The sequence below is a fragment of the Eutrigla gurnardus genome (genome assembly GCF_963514095.1).
Source record: "Eutrigla gurnardus genome assembly, chromosome: 5".
NCBI lineage: Eukaryota > Metazoa > Chordata > Actinopteri > Perciformes > Triglidae > Eutrigla > Eutrigla gurnardus.
The window spans coordinates 11096295-11120282 of record NC_139919.1 but is presented as its reverse complement, the minus strand read 5'-3'; the positions used below and the strand labels follow the sequence as shown (position 1 = coordinate 11120282).

Sequence of the window (23988 nt, the reverse complement as noted above, 5' to 3'; positions counted from 1 at the left end):
TTGATTTGAAAATCATGAAGTGGAAAGTAATGAGAGTATAGATGAATTAAGACTTGGATAATCACAAACCATCGATGGCATTCATCTTGTTGTCATTATTATCATTTTATAATATGGAGGGAGAAGTTGTGTAGTTAAATGTTACTGAACAGCAGTCAAAACTTTCAATTCCCAGATATGAACCAATATTGTGATTTTGAAACTTATTTGAGTTTTGTTATCAAGGCAGATGATGGAAGAAGAAAAAATCATGAATATTACAGGAAACTAGAAATAGTTAAATAGGCGTTAGTAGCTGTACAACAATATCCATGGTTGTCTTAATTCACCAGGATGTGACTGAGGAAGACATCGAGTCCGAGCTGGCCGTCATCCATTCTCAGATGGCGTACGTCACGCAGCTACAAGGTCGGACAGACGAGGCTCTGCAGCTCTACAACCAAGTCATCAAGCTCAAGTGAGTGCAGGGACCGTCGCATGTAATTTTCTCCAAAAGCAGATGAAGACCAAACATATGTTGTGATCATGTTGTCATATGAATTTGTGTTGTGATGCTACATCTGTGCCGGAAACCGGCAAACGTCCATATATAACTTGTATGTTTTTAGTCCTATGAGCGCAAATGTCAAATAAATATTCTATAATCCACTCTTATTCTGCAGGCCATCAGATGTGGGGCTTCTTGCTGTGACTGCCAATAACATCATTACAATAAACAAGGTGAGTTCATGACAATCTGACAAATTAAAATATTTGATCATAAAAGCAATCGCAAAAATTCCATCAGGGTGAAATGTGTTTTCATTAAAGCTCCATCTGTTTTTCGTAGGACCAAAACGTGTTTGACTCCAAGAAAAAGGTGAAGCTGACGAACGCTGAAGGTGTTGAATACAAGCTGGCGAGGAAGCAGCTGCAGGCCATCGACTTCAACAAAGCCCTCCTGGCCATGTACACGAACCAGGTAGCTAAAAAGTGGACCCACAGCATAGCGACGTCGTATTTCACATGGCAATCTTGTATCGACAAACGGACGCCAAGTATCTGAACTTTTACAACATAAACTAATATTGCAAATACAGATAACATCTTTTGGTAACAATTGCATTTTCGGCCCAGTAGATAGTAGAGTTTTAGATTTCCTTACTGATCAGGATTTGTTGTCGTCCACAGGCGGACCAGTGCAGGAAACTGTCGTCCAGTCTTCAGTCTCAGAATCCGGGTCACCCACGGCCGGTCCTCATCCAGGTAGCCCAGCTGTGCAGAGAGAAGCAGCATAGCAGGGCCATAGAGCTGCTCCAGGTAGGAATGACCTGCACACATACTGCTACCTTTGTAAATGTGAAGCACCCACTTTGATTATCCATATTTAAAAAGTAAACTATTGTTACTGTTGAAAGAAGGATCATATTTATGTAGGATGTGCCTGGAATAAGTTATAGTTATAAGTTTTGTACTTACTAACAATAATTTTTTTCCCAGCAATTCTCAGACCAACATCCAGAGAGTGCATCTGGCATCAAACTGACCATGGCACAGCTCTATTTAACACAAGGTGATGGCATGTTTTACATTGACGGTGGTTTGAGTTGTTCAGACACGCGCTACTCCTCTATGTCTATTTTCCTTCTTTCTAAACACATGAATATCTCTGTCAAATGAAAGCACGTTTTGTTGTTTAATTGAGTCGTTTATTCAGTTTTTAATGGGCTCAGAGTTGATTGGAGTACTTATATATTCATAAACAGGAAGAATGTCCAACTTCTAATGGAAGAATTACATTTTCAAACTCTTTTGCCTCAAAGTTTACAGTTTTATTTTTTTGTCCTCAGGTCACGTAACAAAAGCTTGTGATGTTCTACGGTCCATTGAAGAGTTCAAGCACAAATCGGGCATGGTAAGTCTGTTTTGGATTTGTGAGGATTTTGGTGTTACAACCTAGTAAATGTGTAAACTTTCACAGCTTTCATCTAAACTGTGTCGTTGACTCCTCAGATTTCAGCTCTGGTAACGATGTACTCCCATGAAGAAGACATCGACAGCGCTATAGAGATTTTCAAACAGGCTATTGAACACTACCAGTCTGAACAGGTATGTGTCCAGTGTTTGGTTTTGACCGCTCTGCAGACTAGTGAGTCCTCCTGTGAAATAGGTTGCTGAGTTAGTGCCGCAATATCCACTAACAGAAGCACTGATTGACGTGTAATATGCAGGAAACATTGCAGTACTTACTGCTTCAGAGAAAATCATCAAAACTGAAGTGAATGCTATGAAACAAATGTTGCCAGTCACCATCTATTCTGTAGTGAAGGCTGTGGTTGACACGTGCATCTGACAAGACAAGCCAACACATGAACTTGTTTGTGAGATCTGAATGTTTCCACTATGTAATCGGCCTGTTCCTTCTCCTCCACAGTCCGGATCTGCTGCACACTTGGCCCTTGTACGAGAAGCTGCCAATTTCAAACTGAAGTACGGACGGAAAAAAGAAGCCATTAGTGATCTGGAGCAGCTGTGGAAGTGAGTAACTGCCCTGCGAAACACTCTCAGGTTCAACATGTGTGGAGTATTTGGGAGGTGGGGGGGAGGTTATTTCACAGATGTTGATTCTGCTTTTTGTTCTATTAATATTGTCAGTATGATGTCAAGCACCTCATGTGTTTATCAAACGGCATATATATATATATAATGAGAAAATAAACCCGATGTGACTGCAAAGCATTTATCCATTTACGCATTTATCCTTTTACATTTTTGTGCGGCACATCAAGTGTGAGTGCAAGATTCAAAGGGATAGTTGGTATTTTTTAGAAGTAACGTTACATTACATGAGGTCGGGGTGTTATCTACAGTAGATGGTGGTCAGAGATCTCAACTCTAATTTTCTAGAAGTAAAATTACCATATTTGTGAAAGGAGTCCTGTGGCTTTGAAGAGAACAACAGCTACTGTTTCCCATCGGAATGCTGTCCGACGGCAACATAAAGCAGTGGAAAATTATAAATGGCATTAATTTGAAGTTAAATTATTTTTATTTAAGTGTTTAAAATATTGTCGCTGGTCCTCCTGTCTGCTTCTCCAAACTAGCAGCGTGCCGACCGCCATCTACTGTAGATAATGATACACTGACTGTATAACTACTTCTTACCCCACTTCCAAAAATCCAAACGACTCCATTAACCTTTACATTTTTTTGTTTTAGTGTTTGTTTAGTGTTTGGTTTTACTGTTTGGCCATTTTTATCACTTGGAATTCCTTCTTTTCCTACAATTAATCTTAATTTGTTTAACTCTTGTTGAAACAGACAAAACACCAACGACATGCACACCCTGGCACAACTCATCTCAGCATATTCTCTGGTGGACACGGATAAAGCCAAATCGTATCCTTGCCCTAAAGTGATGAAGGAAGTGGAAGGCATATCTTTGTTTTTTGGATACATTTTTGAAAAATTTGTGAAAATAATTGTGAATGAATCCCTAATGAAAATAATTGTTAGATCCAGCCCTATTATATTTTAATTGTATGTCATTATGCTACAAACTCTTACAGTATTGCATTCCCAACATTATTCATGCAAAGACCTCGAGGTTAGGACTCTACATTACCTGAAAGTGTACGTTTTAAATGCCAAGGCAAATAGCTCTTTCCTTAGCGTTTGTCTCCAGCCTCAGCAAGCACCTCCCGTCCGCAGACACGATGGCCTTGAATGTGGACGTGGACGAGCTGGAGAACTCCCACGGAGCCACCTACGTCAGGAAAAAGGCTGCTAAGGTCACAGGAGAAAACCTTCCCAAAGAACAGAGGTAAACTCCCAGTTAGCGTTTTGTTTTTGTGTAGTAAAACGGGTCTACACGTTCACCTCCTTAATGCTAATTAATCTGCGTTTTTGTTTCCAGCCAACAGGTCGAGATCAAAAAGAAGAGGAAGAAAAAGAGAGGTATGTTGTTGATCAAAAATAGTTTGTGGGACAGATTATTTTGAGAATAATAAAAAAAAGTCAAACCAATAGTTAGAATTCATAAAGGCTGTATTTCCTCCTATATAATAGTCCGGTGAGTTAGCTCATGTGTTGCGGCAGTGAAGTCTCTCTTGGGATGCATTCACACCAGATGAGGCGCTGCAGTGAAAAGGCCTCCCATTCATCTGAGTGGGGATTGTGCTTTTGGCCTGCAGTCTGACACAGACCGAACCTTTGGTGAAATGCAGGCCAACGTCACGCTGCGGTGGCTAATCAGAGTACAGTCAACTAAAGTTCATTTAGGATTAATGTCCAAAAAACACAGCAAACGTGGGTGAACCAGCGCTCCTGGGGGCGGCGGGGATGTGGCGAGCTCCTCTGCAAGAACATGACATATACATGCCGAATGTTTCTGTGATTCAGATTCAAACCATGTTTAAATCCTTCTGACTGGATCACACTTATACAAGATGCTTTCAAGATAATATATGATGCTCAGCCCTTCATGGATTCCTCCTGATGTAACTTTTAGGCAAACTGCCCAAGAACTGCGACCCCAAAGCGACCCCCGACCTTGAGAGGTGGATGCCCATGAGGGAGCGTTCCTACTACAGAGGCAAGAAGAAGGGGAAGAAGAAGGAGCAAATAGGAAAAGGCACACAGGGAGCGACGGCAGGAGCTTCAGCCGAGCTGTGAGTATTGAATCGCATGCATGTGCACATCACCTGCGAGTGGAGTTGTCTGGCTGCAATTTCCTGTAAACGAAACCCAGTAATCAACTAATGGAGGAAAAGCACCAGAGATGAACCTGGTGTTTCCCTGCCAATGAATCCTCAGTGGAGGTGTCCAGCTGCTGCACAGGAGAAACAGATCTCGTGCTCGTCAAGGCCGAAATACAAGTTTCTCTCAGCCAAAGTAGAAATCCATATGCTCAGACCATCAGGCCGACTTCGACACTTAGGGAAGCGAGACAGTTTCAACTGACTGCTTATTTTGTAATCTCAGCTCTCAAGATGCTAATGTTAACTTTAACTTTAGTGTTTGTACCCATAACTTTGTTTTTTGAGTTCCATAGTAATGTTTCTAAAGACGTATTGACAATTTTGACTGAATTAAGTAGTAATTTATATAGATGATCTTATTAATGCGGAAGATAACTTCCGCCAAATGATGATGCCGTTGATGTTCAAAATAATCAATGGATCAAGGATTATTTGTTTGTTGGCTTTGTTTCTAAAGGTGGAAAGGCTGATACCACTCATGTCTGTCCATTTAATACAAGGCTAGAGACAGTTAGCTTAGCTTAGCATCAAGACTGGAAGCAGATGACAACAGCTAGCCTGGTCCTCTCCAAAGTTACAAATGTTATAGTTTTTGTTTAATCTGTACAAACAGACTATAAAAACAACGCGTTAAACCCGACCCCGGCTTTATGCTAAGCTAAGCTAATCAGCACTTGGCTTCAATTTAATATTTACCAGACAGACACAAGTGTGTGTGTATACCAAGTATGGAACGTGAACCAGAGGTCAGTTAGCTTAGCATAAAGCCTGGAAACGGGGCAAGTTGCTGAAAAGGTCTGGCACAGTGTGACATCGGTTTGGCCCTTCCTCTGTTCCAGGGATGCCAGTAAGACAGCCAGTAGCCCCCCTACCTCTCCCAGACCAGGGTCTGCATCCGGCTCCTCTACAGCCGCTGCCAGCAACGTGGTCCCTCCACGGCAGCAGAAACCTGCAGCCCCGGGGGCCACGCGCAAGAAGGCACCACAGAAGAAGAAGAAGGGAGGCAAAGGAGGCTGGTAGTAAGAGGGAAGCAACACATGAGGCAGCGGGGCCATGGGATACGCTATCGTCTCACCAAGAAATCATAAGCTTTTCTCTTTTTTTATGTTTCTAGTTACACGTTTCTTTTGTTCTGGCTATTCGTTTAAACCAAAAACTCCCTTCTGCTCTTCTGTGTCATTAATTTGTTCTGTGAAAAGTACAGAAGAGAGAGTATTTAATGGACACTTCCACTAAATTAATATTCTGTTGCTCTGCAAAAGCAGGCGGTTTTTTTAAAAGTGTTTTTACTTTGTTTTTACTTGTGATCTTCTGAGGTCACAGTAAAATGAATTTAAAAAACTGCAGATATTGACACTTTTCCATTAAAGGTCAGATTAATGGGGAAATGCTTTTTCATTGTTACCTGGTGCTTTATTTTTCCTATCAGTGTGACTCACATTTGTCTCTTATGTCAGGTTTTCAGAGATGCTGCATTCAAGAACATGAATGTCTAATAAATGTGATCATGGATTAGTTGATACAGCCACCCTAACAATCTATTCAATAAAGTTTCAATTAAATCATTAAAATCATGTCTCCTAACATCACGTCACATGTTCAGTACGGCAATTTAATTTGACATCATCTCAGTATTGGAGATTTCTTAATGTTGAAAATGCTAACTTGAAGTTCAACTTTGAGAGAATTGTCCTTGGTATTTCTTGGGTCTGAGTATTAGTGTGTCACACTTTGGCTGTTTGCTTCATGTTTCTTTAAATTGTCCCTTTTACTTTCAAACAGCTGCAGAAATGCTGTGTTAAAGAATATTTATTTTTCAATCCCTGTGTTGGTCTAAATTCAAGCAAAGATCATTTTAATTCTTGAATTAAATTCTGTCGGATGCATGTTTGAGGCCCAGCAGATGTCCCCTTTTGTTAAGTCTTAATAAAACCCTTAACAATGACACGTGACCTCTGTGTTCCCTCACAAAATGACTGCTGTTAAACTGCATTTGGGTTTGTGGAGGTTGCATTATTAGTTGATATTTATTTTAGATGGAATTTAACTTCATTGACTTGTTGGGGCTGCATGGTGGTGTAGTGGGTAGCACTCTCGCCTCACAGCAAGAGGGTCCTGGGTTCAATTCCTGGTTTGGGAATTTACCTCATGTTTTTACGTTTTTTTAATTACACAATCAAAAAAGGCACGTCATTAAATTAAATTTTGCCTAAATAATAATAATTGTTACTATTCCCACACTCTGTTTTCTTGTTCTCCAGTTTGGAACCAACATTTTCAAATGTTGAAATCTGAATAATTTGATCATTATAAATCATCCAGTATTATTGCGTTTTCGATCTAAGAAGGTAGATCCAGCTACAAGTAATGAAGGTTATTCTGACACCACATGAACGCAGCCTTAATTGCCATAACTGAATCCTGCCACTTGTGGGCGTAGTTATTTTAATTGGCTGATGACGAGTGTCACCTGGCCTGACTCCGTTCAGAGCTGCTTCAGACTTCAGTGTTGAGGTTTTGGTTTTGTGGTCAGGATGCCTCGAGTGCCGCCCATCTACTCTGACTTCTTCGACCCTCCTCTGACAGAAGATGTGGAGGAACTACTGGCTCGTTTCCAGCAGACTGACTCTGTCAGGTACATGGACTTTTCAGCCGTTTGGAGGGAGATGGGCTTCTCGGATGTGTTCACAGGCATCATCAGTATGGGGGAACAGAAGAGATTCTGCAGAGTGGCGCTGGCCACGGCCGTGAAGTACTTCCTGCCTCCATACAGCTACCAGATCCGAGTGGGAGGCCTGTACTTGATGTTTGGCTTGTACCACACACAACTTGCCAGTCCGCCTGTGAAGATCCGACTTGCATTGAGGGACTGGGCTCTGGTTAAGAAGTTTCTCAAGGACTCTGTGGAAGCTGGGCATCAAGATGTTGTTTACATATTTCAAAAGCTTGTTGCGACTAAAGCCATACACTACACCGCCATGCCACACTTTCTGGCCTTCCAAAAGCAGAGGAAGCCAAAGAGGGAGGCTATGTGCCCGGAGTTCATCGGGAGAGCCACAGCCGTCCAGGAGCTCTCCTCTGCAGACATCCTGGAGGAGGTGGCCAACATCCAGAGCCAGTATGAGAAGCTGAAGGAGGCCACGGTGGAGGTCAGCTGCCAGGTCACCACCACCCATCAAGACCTCTCCGCCCGCCTCAAAGACTGCATGTCAACCTTCATCACTTGGCAGCAGAAGACTTTCTCGGAGGCTAACAAAGGCAAGAAAGCCGACGGTGGTGGTTATGAAGACTGTGATGATGACTATGATGATGATGATGATGATGAGGGGGAGAAGACAACTGAAGCGGAGTCCAGCAGAAGGGCAAGGCTCCTGTCCTCCATCAAGCAGAAGAGCTACGGCAACTTCCAGGAGGCGCCCAAGTCCAGGAGGCATCGAAAGGCCGAGACAGTGGACACCACCAGCTCGGGGGCAGAGCAGGTCCAGGAGACTGGGACTCTGAGGAAAAAGAGGCCTCCCTCACTGCGGGCTAGGACCTGGCAGAGTCTCAGTGTGAAGGAGGAACAGTGCAGGTTCCAGACCTGGCTCCTGAGTGTTCCTGAGCAGCAGGAGAAGGTGCCGCTGAGGAGGACCAACCAGGCTCCAGCTTTCAAACCATGATGGGAATGAGGAAGGAGGACTTTCAGATCCATGAAGGAGTTCTGTCCTTTATTTTGATTTGATTTGGAAAGTTAGTTTGATAAAGAGTCGACGATGAGTTGATTGTTACTTGTGATGCGTCTGTTGTTTTACTGGAATCCTTTAATTTGTTAATAAACGTATGTCATTCTCACCTTGTTTTCACTCCTGACTTCAAAATTGCCTGTCGAGTAAGAAAAGATTAAACTTCACATTCTGTACTGTCTTCTGTCAGGTGACTCAACTGGTTATTTCAAACAGCTGTTTTTGGTCGGCCCACATGGATTTTCGATAATTAATTAATTATTCAATTGCCATGCTAATTCATGGGTAGTTTCAGAATACAGTTTTTTTTTAGATCTGAGTATTTAGAGTTAATAGAAAGAATTTGGTATTTTCAGCAAAATAGACTTAAAGCATCAAAAGTAAAAGTAATCATTATTTGATCTTTTAACGTTATAATATAATAATATAATATATTATATGCATATATGTTTGTCCTGCAAAAATGTTCTTTAAATCAATTTAAAAGAAAAATGTGCACTAGCAGATTTGGTCAGTAATTGTCAAATATAGGAATAATGGCGCCCTCGAGTGGTGACATTGCAACACTGCATCAACAAAAAGCGGCGCACATCATCCCGGAAATATCGTATGAAGGAGTTCCCCTTCAGCTTCCTGTCTGTTGGTTAATCCACTTGTTGAGCAGCGGAGGAGCACCAGGTGGTGGCTACAAAGTGAAAACGTCACTAAAAGTCCAACAATGGCGGAAACGGACGGCTAAAAAATCGTTAAGAAGACAAAAACCCGGCGGTTGAGGACAATGTTCGGTTTGAGGGAAGCCGGTGTCCTCGGTGCATCCGTAGCTCTTGCAGGGGGAGTCGCGTATTTTATCTGGGTCTACACTTCCTCCTCCGGCGACAAGAAGCCCCAAAAACGGCCGGGAAAATACGTTGAAAGTACCGGAGAGGCGAAGGAGGAGGAGAGGAGAGGGACCGCTGCGGCGGAACAAACCGTCGTGGTCGCTGCCGCGGCGCCGGTTGTTGCCGCTCAACCACAGAAAGCCTCGGAGGTAAAAACGTTACCCGGCCGGGACACACCTTCCTAGAAAGGATTATGTACTAATACTTCTAAAATAATCTGTTGTTTAACCTGACATGCAGATAATCTAACAAGGACCAAAGCAGGAGAAAACGAGCACATTTAACTGCCTTTCGCCTAAATAAACGTTTAGGTTTCGGATTAAAACTTGACATATAAACTGGAGTAGAATCAGTAGCTGTAAACAGATTTACTGTTTCAGTTTGCCTTTGATTATAAACTTAATACAGAGTTTAGAAACTACTACTACTTACGACGAGCGAGATACTTTTCTCTCTTTTTGGGGTTGCTGTGTGGAATTCTGGGAAATGTAGGACCTCATTACAGACGACAAAGTGAAACTACTTAACTGTTTTTAGAGTGACAGATGAATGATACTGCAACTTTTTAACTGGTTAATTCGGTCTTTTTTTCCAAGCAAAGCAAAGGTGACCTTGTCCCAGCCTCTCAGATGTGAACATTTACAGGGTTTCTTCGTTTTAATGTCAATATTTTGATTATATTTGAACTCAAGCACTTTAGAGACATTGGCCGAGGAGCCAGTTAGCACACCTTTGGTACTGACACACAACATTGGGATCAAATGATATATATAATGCATAAAACCATTGATTGATCATGAAAATAATATGCAGATTTACTGATAACTACTAACCATACAATACAACTAATGGTCATTTCCATTATTGATTAATCTGCAGATCTTTTTCTTGATGAAAAATGCCAGATATAGTTGAGGTAAAGCTAATATTTTCAAATGTGTTGTCTGCTAGAGACTTTATTGATCCCCCATGTCAGAGCAGCAGCAATTAATAATGAAAAAACAATATCAATAATCAAATATTCCACATTTTTAGACATATGGTTAGTCTCACTTTTTTTTCTAACTGCCTTTTTTATTGCAAAATTACATATTTTTTGGATAATTAAGTCTGTGGTATTCACAAAAGGGTTTTGTAGAAAAGCATGTCTACATTTCTCAGTATTACAGTATGTATCTTTTTGGTATCGGTAAAGAAACCCCCGTATCATAAACTGTGTGTGTGTGTGTGTGTGTGTGTGTGTGTGTGTGTGTGTGCGTGTGCGTGTGTGCAGAAGTCCAAGCCTGTGGAGTCAGCAGGGACACAGGTGCTGGTTCTGGGTCTGGATGGAGTCGGTAAGACCAGCCTGCTGAACTGTTTGGCCACTGGTTGTCTGGAGCAGGACACGCAGCCGACGCAGGGCTTCAACGCCGTCTCCATCAACAGAGAGGACCTGCACATCGAGTTCCTCGAAAGTAAGTCTGAACTCAAAAGAGATCGGTGTCAACGTGACCTGTCACTTCTGCTTCAAGTGTCATATGTCTGTCTGTCTGACTGTCTGTCTGACTGTCTGTCTGTCTGACTGTCTGTCTGTCAGTTGGAGGTAAGGAGGAGCTCCGGCCGTACTGGCAGAGGTACATGTCCAGGGCCCTGCTGCTGGTGTTCGTGGTCGACTCCTCCAACCCGCAGCTTTTCCCCGTCGCTAAGAAACACTTACATGAGCTTCTGTCCTCCGAGCCCCGGCTGCCTCTAATGGTGCTGGCAAACAAACAGGTGAGCATGACAGAAAAACCCTCCGTGCTGCTTTCAATCAAAAGCCTGCAGGTCTTCAAACAACCTTGTACATTAGAGACTATATGTTCACATAGGCTGCAACAAATTATTGATTAATGTAGTGATTGGTATCTTGATTAGTAGTTCGGTCTTAAAATGGTCAGAAATGTCCATCACAGTTTTCCAGGTTCCAAGGTGACATCTTTGAATGACTTGTTTTGTCCGATCAAAACTCCATAACCCAAATATATCCAGTTTGTTATTATAGAAGACTCATAAAACCAGCAAGTATTCACAGCCGGAACCAGAACAGAAGCTGTAGCCAGTAAATAATCAATTATCAATATAGTTGCTGACTCATTTTTTGTCTGTTGTTAAATTAATTAACTGATTTGAGCTCTGGAGAATTTAATTTTCTCTGCTCAGAATTTTGTGAAAGTGTGATCTGATCTGACGTCACGGCAGCACAACTTCACTTTGAAACACATGATTGTTCCCTGCTCTCACTCCCAACAACAACATGGAGTTAATACATGGAGACGGAACAGATTAGCTCCTATTTTAATCAACCCAGCGCTCTACGCAGGCCGAGGAGCAGCTCGGGTTTCACGTGTGCTGAACCCACGTAAACACCACCCGAGCATATTCTTCAAATAGATTTTTAATAGTCTCTGAGTCCATGAGAAGTGTTTGCTAACAGGAGTAAAGCAGGTTTGCACAGGTGATGTGATGATTGGGCTCCTGTTGGTCGTTTATCTTCAGTTTTAGTATCTCTGTTGTGATTAGTAAAAAGAAACGTTGATTTAAAACAAAATAAAATCTAAAGTTTGAGTGAGTGTTTCCTTATACAGACTGATTTAAAAAGATTTCGCTTGCATCTCTTCTTCTACAAAATGCTCTCAAAGTCAGATAATTTCAGGCTTTTTGTTATAATATATCATAAATCCTAAAACAGCAACGTCTCCGGATTTAATTTTTTTTTTGTTTTTTTTTGACAAATGATCTGAAGCTATGTCTAGGGTAGCTAACATGCTGCTTTCACTTTCACTGGAGACACTTTCACTGGAGTCCAGAAGCTGAAAAGTTCAAATCCAGAGCAAGTCTCCTCAGTGAAGTAAGGCGGTGACTCTGGTGTTTCCAGGACCTTCCAGGAGCCTGCAGCATCACCGACCTCCATGACGCCCTGTCGCTGTCCGAGGTCGGAGACCGCAAGCTGTTCCTCATCGGCACCCATGTGAAGAAGGGCGAGGCGGAGCTCAGCTCCGGTGTTCAGGACGCCCGGGACCTGATCACCCAGATGGTTTGTGACGGCAGATAAAACCCTCGCCTCAACCTGTTTTTGTTTGAATCTAATTTCTCTGCATGTTTTCACTGACATGTTCACTACACCAGGTTGGCTGAAACTCGTATTTATCTATAAGAAGATTTAAGTGTTTTGTTGTTTTTGGTACGGATGGGATAATAAAAGTCCTAGATTCAGGATTTGAAAGTATAAAACTTCACAGACGTTTCTTTTCTTGTTTGACTGTTACCAAAAATAACAGTAAGCAAGCAATTTGTTGTTTTGTTCTCTTGAGATGGGGGCCAACAGGACACTCCTAACAACCTGTGGTAAAATGTTAAATGTTGTTCAGGTTTGAATGCAGATTGTCAGACGGTCCAGAGCCACCGGGTTTATTTCAGTCCACAGATCCACTCAGGTCAACATCTGTTAGAGTGGGAACAGTCTGTTACGTCGGCTTTAACTCAATATTTAAAAGCTTGACATAAAGACATAAAGCTGTACTGGGCTGTATTTTTATAACAAGTACAGGTGATGTTCCCAGCCCTACTGATGAGGATAAACACAGGCTGCTGTATTCACATCAGAGATGGTGGCATTTTGATACATTTAAATTTACAAACAGTGACCCATTTCAGCCACATGGGGCCGCCAACATGCACACTTGACTAATACAGCTTTAAGAAAAAAACTTGTGGGGCTCATCGACCAGCTCTCTCATGTGCCGTTAATATCTGAACTGAAAACAAATTCACCACAACTATTGTCTTGTCTTATCATGTCTTAATATAAGAGTGGTTGAATGAAGCATGTTACGTGGATATTAAGGGCTGTTCTGTTTTATCATTATTTTATTATTGAATGATAATAAAACCAAACCGTAGCACTACCCAGAACTACTTTCTGTAGTATTGTTATTGTTGGGTGAAAAGCTTTAAAAACATATTGCCTTTATGGTACATGTTTATTGTGATGTCTCTATCTTAATGTTAAAAAAAGGAAATGTAAACCTTTTATTTAGATGTGTTCTGGATTGACTTTGTGTTTTTGCTGTTCAGAGAGACGCACAGCTGCCTTGTTATTTCGTCTTAATGCTGTTATATTTGTTGACATCCGTTTAATTCATCGCTGTGTTCACGTTGGGATGACGGGGAACTACGTTGATGTCATGTTCACCAGTTTTAAGGAATGTAAAGGTTTCAAAGAACACACTTTATTCCCAATACCAGAACTTGTCCAACATACAGTATTGTGTGAACAGTTTGATTGTCTCATACGCAGTTTTCACACTTTGAAATAAATTGTTTCCACTATATTGAATAGTTTCACTTTTGTGTTTTTGATTGTTGCTGTGAGAATCACTTCCCCATCCAGTCTCTCTACCCATCAGGACTCCCTGTTGCTCCACATGTATGGATATAAAACTAATAACAGCGTATTAGTGATATTTACTCTGTCATCTTTGATACCTGGAATCCAAACACACGGCGGCTCCATGGATACAGCCGTCCTCGCTGCTGACCTCCAACATATCACTTTCTTTCTAACGGAAGTCTTCAGACTAAGATGCATGGGATGAGTGTACAGACTCTAGTTTCAAGAGTCCTCGGGTTTGAAGTTGGTTGCTAGGGACTCCTGGCTCCATAGCAACAGAAGGAGATCAGTGTGACACCATCAGCAGGCAGCAAGCCGACACATTCAGCTGCTGCTGCTGCAAGTTGAGATGGTGTCTGGAAAACAAGGTAAACCTACTCATTGTTAAATGTTACACAGCCTTCAAATGTCTGGTCTCATATTTTCAGTCTAATTTCTGTTCTTTCAGGGATTCGGTCCAGATTTGGTTCATCAAACAGGTGAAGTAATTACTTTTTCAGTTTACCAGTCCAAAGAAGTTTGTTATAAGATAATAACGGCTCAACTTTAAGTATAAAGTATGCAAAACATCTCTCTAATTTCAGTATTTTATTTAATTGTATCTATATCGTTAAAATAGTTGTTTTTCTGCTTTTCTGTCTCTGCTTCTGTAATTTAATTAAGTTTTTCTTTATCGTTTTGATATATTAGTAATGAATGAGTTAGTAACCACTGGTCTAAATGATTGATATCCAGCTCTTTAATCTTATCTCCACAATTTCCTTAATTTCTGCTGTAATGTAAATTCCCCCACCATGTTTCATCTTATTTCTTTCTTCGTTGTATTGTTTTCATCACTAGAAACAAACACGCTGTCCACTTTATTTCTGATTCTTACCTCTTTTGTTCAAAATGTATTTGATTTCTTTTTTACATACTATAATGTACCATAACCCACGGATATATGCTCTTTTGCATAGTAAATTATAGTCCACCTGTTGAAGGGTCCACAACTATCCTGGTATCATAAACATGATGAAAGACACGACATTATAACACAATTTTAATTATATAAGATATGTCTTCATAGGGGAGGTTATAATTGTTATATATTATTATATAAATATTATATATATTATATATATTATATCTGCAGGTGTCAAAATTGTAATGTGTTATGAACAGTTTGTTATATGTTAATATACTGCTCATAAATGATAACTTTTAAAGTGTTTCCTATTTTATTGTGGCCTACTATGTCCGTATATCTCTTTCTGGGTCAAAGTGGAACAAAGACAAACTCACAGCTAAAACCAAAGAATGTCAACTTCTCTGTTTCAATCAATCCTGCAAAATGACAAAAAACCATCCGTCATAAAAATGTACGACTCGCACAGATAAACTTCATCAGTCGTGTCTTTGACTTTGATTGGTGGCCACAATGAGGTTTAGAGTCTGAAGCCAACGTTTGAACTGAAGAGATGGATGTAGCATCTCTGCCAGAAGGAAGAAAAAAAAAAAACCCTCGATGCAGACGGGAAACCCACCGAGTGATTGCATGTTCCTCCCGGGCCCAAACTCTGCGAATTACATTCGTATTTAAAGCTGATTTGTGTTTCTTGGGAATGTTGTGTTTTCTTGGCAGAATCTCGGAGCTGGCGCAACACAAAACCTCAAAAACGGTTTGGGCCACGACTCCTTGGTGAGTCGCTGAGTCATACCAACATTTGCCTCTTGATTAAAAGCAGCTTCCTTTCTACATATTTTAAAAACAAACATCTTTTCCCGACCCCACAAGAGCTATGACAATGTTGGTGTTATTACGTTTGGTTATTCCTGGTGTGCACACATCTTCAGCGTTGCAGGATGAGTTGGCTTCCAGCTGTTACCTCATATGAAATTGCATGTTTGTTCATCGATCTGGTATGGATATTGACTCCAAGAATTCAGGAGCCTCTGTGGTCGGTGTTTCCTTCCTCCAGCAGTTTCTTTAAACGACATAATTAAAGACAGATGTCTGGCATGCTTTGGATGAGCGGTTAAAAGGGCAGAACAATGGGGGAATGAACAGAGGACACAATTGAGTCAAAGAGCCTATTCTATTGTTTGGTAATTACCTGCTTGGAAACCATTCATTCCTCTGTCGTCTCCTCACTGGAAACTTTCCATCTTTTCATTGATCAGTGAGAAGCTGAGCTGGGGCAACCAGGAGCCAATGTGGCCCCTCGCAGCTTCAGGGCTCGGAGCCGTTCCAAGTGCAAGAATCCAATACCTAGCCAGGCACAAAGCAGACTTCTCAGCAAGGGAGGACCACCAGAGGTAACCGTAGCCCGTCTGCACCCTGAACATTATTGATGACTCTTATCAAAAAGGCATGAGTGGGAGGGAGGGAGGGAGGGGGGGAGGGGAGTGTTGACGCTCCAGACAGCTGGACACCAGCGTTTTATGCTGCGCTGCATCGACATATTTAGGAAAATGTTTGCAAAGCTGAAGCGGTAATGACTTTGAAGTCCCGTTTTGGCACAGAGTTGATTCAGGAAATGCAAACTGCAAAGTGATGTTCAGGACCGATGCCAGCTGCATCCCGATCAGAGGTGATCACCCCTGAGAGCCTTTGGGATCAATTAGCTCCGGAGGCTTTTATTCTGATATTGTTTGTTGCACTCCCCCGCCGGCCTGAGCAGTCACACTAACCCAAATAATAGTCATTAACTGTAATCGTAGAAGACAGAAATCACCTGCTGGTTCGGTGCGAAGCTTCATGGTCCTGTGAGGAGATATGGATGATTTATGCTGCTGCATACATACAGTTTGTATGGACTTGTTTTGTTTTGATGAGTTGAATATTAAATCTAGACTGATGAATGTATTCTGTTAATAATTCCACCTCTAATCTCTTTGCTCTGCAGTCGACTCCATTCAGTTTGTTTCTAATCTGATTATCTGGCAGACTGTCTGGTCCTACTGACACAATAGTATTACTGCAGGTTGAGACAGCTAGGGCTTTCATTTAATATACAGCATGCTTGCAGCTATTGATCATTTTGGTCTATAAAACCTTCTCAGTGTCTTAAAGCCCCGGCAGACATCGTCCAAAGTTTTGTTGTGTCCGACTGATGGTGCAAAACCTGAAGATACTCAGTGGTTAAAAGGCAAACATCGTCACAACTGAGCAGCTGGAACCAGAGAATATTTGGCTTTTTTTTTTCTTGAAAAATACCTTAAACATTAACAACAATTAATTATTCAAATATATTATTATTATTATTATTATTATTATTATTATTATTATTAAATATTATATTCTACTCATGCATTAAAGTTACTGTGAGGAACTGGTTATTATGCATCAGTCTTAATAAGAGATGAGACATATCGGGTCGTGGCTCAAGATCAAAAACACTTATAATAAGTTGACTGTGGTGAAATATTTTAATATGAGTGACTTGAAAAAGTCTAGCTGGCTGTCATGGTATGGTTCTGTGAAAAATAGAACCTGAATCAAAAAATACTGCATGGATACAACATTTATTTTTTAAGTATTTATTTATCATTTATAGGCAGACCTTATGATTTATAATCATCTTATTTAAGATTATTTGATTGATGTTCACTAAAAAAAATGTGTCTTTTTCTTGTGACACAATAAAAATCTGTTTCTTACATAATATGAAGTGATTCCAGTTTGGATGAGTGGCTCTTTGAGAGTTTTAAGCATATTTTGGTAATGACCCGGGCCTGCTGGACTCTGTCAGACCCTGCTGCCGTATAACGAGAGGTTCTCTGAAGGACTCCGGTTCTCAGAAACACTACCACCTTTGTCCAGACGGAATGCCACAATCAACACAAAATGAAAGTTCCTCATAATAACTTTAAGCAAATATGACAGAAATGTGCTGGTTCCAGCTTCTCAAATGTCAGAACTTGCTGCTTTTCTCTCTGTTTTACATCATATTATTGTCCGTCTCACAGTGGGCCCAGTGGTCCAGCTGAAGATGTAGAAATGAGTCACAAATATCTTAAACTTCCACTTTAAAAAAAAGCATCCGTCATTTCTTAAAATTGCCGTATGCTGAAGTTTCAAGCAAACATTACTCAAACCAGTAAATATCGGATTTGTCTGGGACTATTTCTCAGTGAGATTGAATCAATACTTGTTAGTATTGGGATTTGGTGACAATAGTAAAAATATCGAATATGACCAGCCTCATCTAGGAATAACTTTGAACAAAGCATCAAAGTGAAATGCAGCAGGGAACGTTTGACACTTGACACACACACACACACACACACACACACACACACACACACACACACACACACACACACGTGTCATCCCACTGTCTTGACTGAGTGTAAAACAAATTGGTTTTGATGTTTATGTGGTTATAGATGATTTTCCGCCCGTACCTCCGTCATCAGCCATGCACTGACACTCAGCCATTGTTCTGGATCTCCCCTCCTCCTTCCTTTTGCCTCAAGACATTCTTTTGTCCCAGACACACAACACAACATATAATGGATGTGGTAATAGCCTCTATTTTCCTGCAGGAAGGAGGAGGGGGAGGAGGCGAGCTTCTCCAGGAAGACCCAACATCCGTCCTCCCAGGCATCCCAGTACGAGCACATTGTCCGCTTGTCAACACCCAAACCCAGGAGCTGCAGCTCCCAGGAAGCCGGGTAAAAGCACCACTAGACATGAAGCACAACCCGCAACGTGAGGACACGTAGAGCTGAACCAAACAAACCCAGGTGCTCTGAGGTTTCATGCTATTTGGAAGCCCATTAGTTGAGCTTTGAGCTCAGTAAGCATTAGTTAATAAATCGTGAAAATAGATATATAAATAAGAGCAATACTGTAAATAAATCCTCATCCATAACTTCTACATGGTATGTTGTATTAGCTGCACATTGAGCCAACAAACAAACATCTAAAATTATTCTGGAGAATTGATTGTTGAATCTTGGGGTCAACACATAAATATGAGAGAAGATAATTACATTGATGAAAAACAATAATATTTCTTTTAAAAGAAATAATGTCCATATTTTTCTGGACTGATAACTTCCACTGCAGGCTGCTAGAAATCATTTTAAGAAAACAGTATTATCTTTGGTATCTTTGGCTATAACCACAAGTAGTGTTTCTTCTCGTGCAAAAATCCTCACGTTTATTGCTTCCATATGCTCAGTTATTGCTTTCCTCTGGTTTGTATAAACTATGAATATATTGCATACATATTTAGAAATCTGCAGATGTCACCATGGGCTCAGGGAATTTGTGATGGGTATTTTTCAGAATGTTTGACGTTTTGTAGAGAATGAATAAATATATAAGAATTATTAGTTGCGGCTCTACTAAACAAAGGATAGGATAGTCAGTGGTAAGTTTTTGTGGTTGTATTATATTATTGTATTTTCTCTCCAGACAGCAATGAATTAGAAACATTCACATTCAGTAATAAATGTGTACAGTTATAAACGTGCCAGCTCAATAACAAAGTCTTTGAGGTTTTGTTTCATGCATTATTTCCACCTCCAGCTCTCCGGTTGACCTCGCGGTCACTGTTTTTGGGCAGAGTTACGACTTTAAAGCTTTCTTTCTTTTCCCTCAGGGGGTCCACGTACAAACCAAGGTCTAGGATTTAATCGCTGCAGAATATAATATATCATATGGTTAAATAAGAGAAGCAGCAGCTCTGGTCACCGCAAGGAATCCAGCGTTTGGACATCTGCTATTTCAGTGTCAGACTGTGGGAGAACGAGGAGCGGAGACAAAAGAGCTCATTGTCCAAATTCAGGTCCCCCGGGACGCTCGCAGACAGCCGCGGAAGTCTTTTTATAAGTCCTGAACACAGCAGCAGAACATTGTTGGGCATGAAGAGAGATTTATACAGGGGTTACTCTCACTGTAATACTCCAGATGAATATGTGCTTTTGTCATGTAAACAGTAGACATCACATTGATTGCTTTTTTTAATACCCTCTACAAAAAAGATCATCACCAGCTGCTCAAACGTAATCCTCTCATCTTGCTGCTCTAAAAAAACAACACGCAAAAACGGAATAAATAAATAGCATTAAAAATCAAATCTTCTAAAAATACACATATATGTGCCACTGGGGAATTAGTGCCTACCTTGACAAAAAGAGGACTGTGTTGAAAGTTAATGGAACCATTTTGTGGCTTGCTAATAATGTTTAAGTATTTATAGTAGAGTTCTATAGTAGAATTGGTCACTTACTGTATTAATAAACGTCTACAGTCGAATAATATATCCAGCCGTCTGTTAAAGGCAATAATGTTAACATCAATACTTCAACTGCTCTGTTACAGAGATTCAACTCAACTTTAAGAAACTGCACCAGATATATAATTTGTTTTAATGGAAATAGATCTTATTTTGGTGTCATCTTGCCATGAAGTCAAAACCTGTTAAAGATGTTGGCATTTTGCCTTCATTGCATCGATAGTACAGAGATCCTTAGCTGGACTCAAACCAGGGACGTTGCAGTTTTGTGGTGTGCATCTTCACCATCATGTGACCATGACGCCCCCAGCCTGGTAAAGCTCTGAATGTAGGTCCACTTACTGGAGCTATTCTTTGAGCTTTTCCACTGTGTTCAGCGACCTTCTTATTCTGGCCCTTTGTGGGACACGGATAAAAGCTCCAGGATAACTATGTCGGCCTTTATGTGTAGAATATTTATCACAGATGTGCTTCCATCACTCACGCAGAGATTTTTAGAAGAAAAATAACTAACAGGAAAAAAGCCCTATAAGAAGCAAAAAATAACTCAATTAGAAACCACTTGACTTTTCAGACGTTTTTTTCACGCAGTACATTGAAATGTCTTCCAGGCCTCCTCACACACCTCAGTGTGAGTATAACTGTCCTATTTGGCACGTCGACCCCGGCATGAAAGCTGCTGTGATCACACCACGACTGCTGCAGCTCTCCAGCCCCAAACCCAACCACCCAGACTTCCAGAGAGACAGACGGGTGAGAATCTATCTATCTATCTATCTATCTATCAATCAATCAATCAATCAATCAATCAATCAATCAATCAATCAATCAATCAATCATCGTCTGTCTATCTATCTACCTACCTACCTACACATCATCCATCTATCCATCCATTAAATTACCAACTTTCACGTTATTAGATTAAACTACATCTAATATTCCATACGATATCATGATATGCCATATTATACTATATTATGTTAATGTCTGAATCATGATGTATAATATATTTGATTACATCTCTATATCCATACAGACAAACACTAGTGGCACTAGTAAATCATATCATCAGCCTGGTGTACACTGTTAACAGAGATATGCTGACTCTGCGGCTATGAATCACACTACTTTGACATTCCTTTCTCCAAATGTATTTGAAATGAAATCTTTGTTGTCATAGTTTTCTGAAACCTGTGTCAGACAGCTAACGATAACAAGTCCAACTTAAGGCTGTTTGTGCTCCACAGAGCGTTGCCACCATCATCTCCTTTGCTTCCAAGACGGCTCCAGTCTCCCAGCGGCTGGTCCAGCTGTCACTGCCCAGACTGAAGAGGAGCAACATCTGCCACGAGCTCGGACACCCGGGGGATCCAATCTGGGCTGTAAGAGCACCTGCTGATGAATCAGCCCATTGTTTAATGGTGCAGTTTAGGTTAAACGCTCTTGAACAGTAGACGACGCAAAATTCTGGTGTTCCTGTACCTAAAATGTATAAAAACGTATGGTCCTTTGGTTGAGCAGCAGCTGTGTTCAACATAACTAACATATTTAAAGACAGTTTTGGGCCAGTATATTTTTCTGAAATTGTCACTAAAAGTATGTACGAAATGTCTGTATTGCTAAAACCAGGTTTCAAAGGCAGCGAGGAGAGCCAGAGCGAGTGCTCGTGTTGAAATGCTGGCGACCCCAAAACAGCTCTCCAAGGACTACATCCCCCCACGAGAACCCGAGTGGAGCCCGAACAACGGCCTGTCTTCCTGAGCTTCCCTGAACATCACAACCATGTCAGTGCTTTTCTAGTTTTTGCTCTTTGTGAATCAAATTCAGCGTAAATCAGCAAAACATGAGGATATAAACAGTAATGAAGATCATTGTATTTACTCAAGCTTTCAGCCCATCCAAAGATCCTCCTCTTCTGTGTTTTTTAGCTTATAGTCCAGATAAAGTGGTTTCTTTGCAGATTAAATTAAAGCATAGACCCTAAAATGACAAAAAAAAAACAGAAGCCCCTCATCTTACTGCATGTGAGTGAGAACAACACACATCGGTGTGTCCATTTCTCTGGGTTCTGTTGATATTGTTACCATCCATATAAAACTTTGAATAAAAAACAACATTTGGACGGCATTACTAGAATTTATGAAAGATTGGCGTTTTAAATATCTTTTGAAAAAATCAGAAGATGAATAATGTTGGGAATAAAAACATGCAGGGTTTTTCCTATGCAGCTGAGCTGGTTCTGCGTTTCTATCACAACCATGTGTGTGTGAATCTTTGCACACAGGCAGCATCAGTTCCCTGACTTTTATTTTGTAGGTATTTTAGTCTTAAAGGGTCATTTTTCTTTTGCATGCTTTCACTGTCAGTTTCACCGCTTCCTCTCCATCTCTCTGAAGTTTCTGATTTGGACCAGATGTGTGTGTGCCGTGAGCATTTTTCTTTTGACTCTTACATAAAACAGCGTCACTTCATGCCACTGTGTGCATGCATGTGCAGTCTGAGTGTGAGAACATTTTATCAAAGCCTTTCACAAGCTCCCCTTTCCCCTTTCAGAGGTCATGACTTTTTGGAAATACCAATATTTCACCATAGTGAAGTTGCTGGGTTTCTGTTTGGAAATTAACTGTAATCCCACTTAAACTTTGGAAAGTAAGTGTTAACATAAAAGTAGTGACAGTTGATGTGTTCAGAAGTTGAGACCCGGTGCTGTAATTTGATTTGGAGCGCTGCAGGCAGTGGTAGCCAGCGTGGGCTTTAGATCAGCGCAGGTTTGTGGCCCGGCATGGCTCGGCTAGACATCAAAGGCGATTGAACCGACGTGCTGCTGGGAGGCTAATCTGGGATTAGCCTGTCACAATCGTGACCTGTGACCACAATGTAGTGAGGAAGAGGAGGGTGGGGAGATGGGGACGTTAAAAAAAAGAAAACAAGAAAGTGTTTTAGTTAAACAATTATTTATGAACAAACAGACTGTTTACAGTCACCCGTTGCCACCCCCAGGTGTGAATGTGAGCATGAATGGTTGTGACGGACTGGCGACCTGTCCAGGGTGAACCCCGTCTTCACCCAATGTCAGCTGGGATTGGCTTCAGCCTCCCCACGACCTGGATGGAGTATCGTGGCCAAAGGAATATAATCATAACATATTATAGGAAGAATAATTTAAAAAGAATAATAATGAGCTCAGTTAAATTAATTGAACATGAATAGCTAATTACATTTCTGCTTGAAAATATCGCTTTGGATAGGGGGGGTGTAGTGGGTGCAGTTCTTCTAGGTTTCAAAAAAGCATATATGGTCACATCCAGCAATCCAACGTAGCTAAATTTAATTTCCTTCCAAGCAGAAACATTATTATTGTCTCCTTTTGGAAATCCAAGTCACCAGATCACTGTTGACCATACTAAATCTGGATGCGGTGAAAGTAAAATGGGAACACTGCAAGGATCACTTCACCTACTTTTGTTGTTTTGCTTATGACATATCTGAGTGTTGCACATGAGTTGGGCTACACATGTATGCTGACGATGTTGTTTTATTTGTGGCTGCAAACACACAGATTGCTGCAGCCAAACTAGCAGACAGCTTGGGCACGGTGGCACATGCTTGATGCTTACTGCCTTAACAAATGTGTCGATACTGCATAACCTGTTGGTCTCAGGCACGTCCCTTTAAAACCAAGCTATCAAAGTTCTGGACAATAAACCATAAAGATTTCATCATTGCAATATCCTAGCCAAGTATCTTCCCAGTTTTGACAATTTCATGAACTACTCCCACCTCACACTTGCATTTCAATGTCTCCATAGTCTAGCCATAGTCTCCATCCATTTTCAACACTTTAATTAATAGACCTCACAATTCTGCCACTAATGCCTGAAGTTCATCACAAGGAAATGTTAGAATTAGACACCGTAAGACTTCCTTTGCACAGACTTGATTCTCAATTAAAGGCACCACCCTCTGGAATCCCAATTTATTTTTTACCCTTATATCACGTATCATAAATAC

At 40.9% G+C, this 23988-nt stretch overlaps 4 protein-coding genes across 5 annotated transcripts in view; all 4 read left to right on the top strand.

Moving 5' to 3' along the window:
- The window catches only part of srp72 (signal recognition particle 72), a 236942-nt gene that overhangs the window by 2467 nt on the left and 210487 nt on the right, over positions 1-23988 (top strand). The window contains exons 7-19 of one of the 2 annotated variants that reach the window (XM_084010368.1): positions 333-457; positions 663-720; positions 830-961; positions 1171-1299; positions 1480-1552; positions 1830-1894; positions 1993-2088; positions 2414-2517; positions 3301-3378; positions 3665-3802; positions 3896-3936; positions 4490-4649; positions 5579-6684. In XM_084010368.1, coding sequence (XP_083866494.1) covers positions 333-457; positions 663-720; positions 830-961; positions 1171-1299; positions 1480-1552; positions 1830-1894; positions 1993-2088; positions 2414-2517; positions 3301-3378; positions 3665-3802; positions 3896-3936; positions 4490-4649; positions 5579-5759 — 1380 coding nt within the window. In that variant the 3' untranslated portion in view covers positions 5760-6684. Of the gene's footprint in view, positions 1-332; positions 458-662; positions 721-829; positions 962-1170; positions 1300-1479; positions 1553-1829; positions 1895-1992; positions 2089-2413; positions 2518-3300; positions 3379-3664; positions 3814-3895; positions 3937-4489; positions 4650-5578; positions 6685-23988 lie in introns of those variants that run through there. The other variant, XM_084010369.1, reaches the window with a different exon arrangement.
- Positions 7274-8398, top strand: LOC311013362 (snRNA-activating protein complex subunit 1-like; the record flags this gene model as incomplete). The annotated part of the gene is made up of 1 exon (XM_084009380.1): positions 7274-8398. One exon carries the CDS (start codon positions 7274-7276, stop codon positions 8396-8398), a length of 1125 nt encoding a protein of 374 aa, XP_083865506.1.
- Positions 9093-13686, top strand: arl9 (ADP-ribosylation factor-like 9). Its single transcript, XM_084010177.1, has 4 exons — positions 9093-9488; positions 10613-10793; positions 10916-11091; positions 12233-13686. Exons 1-4 carry the CDS (start codon positions 9240-9242, stop codon positions 12407-12409), a joined length of 783 nt encoding a protein of 260 aa, XP_083866303.1. The 5' UTR covers positions 9093-9239; the 3' UTR covers positions 12410-13686.
- On the top strand, positions 14110-23127 carry spmap2l (sperm microtubule associated protein 2 like). The gene is made up of 7 exons (XM_084010178.1): positions 14110-14115; positions 14196-14226; positions 15911-16045; positions 18278-18406; positions 20589-20730; positions 21225-21359; positions 21607-23127. Exons 3-7 carry the CDS (start codon positions 15942-15944, stop codon positions 21736-21738), a joined length of 642 nt encoding a protein of 213 aa, XP_083866304.1. The 5' UTR covers positions 14110-14115; positions 14196-14226; positions 15911-15941; the 3' UTR covers positions 21739-23127.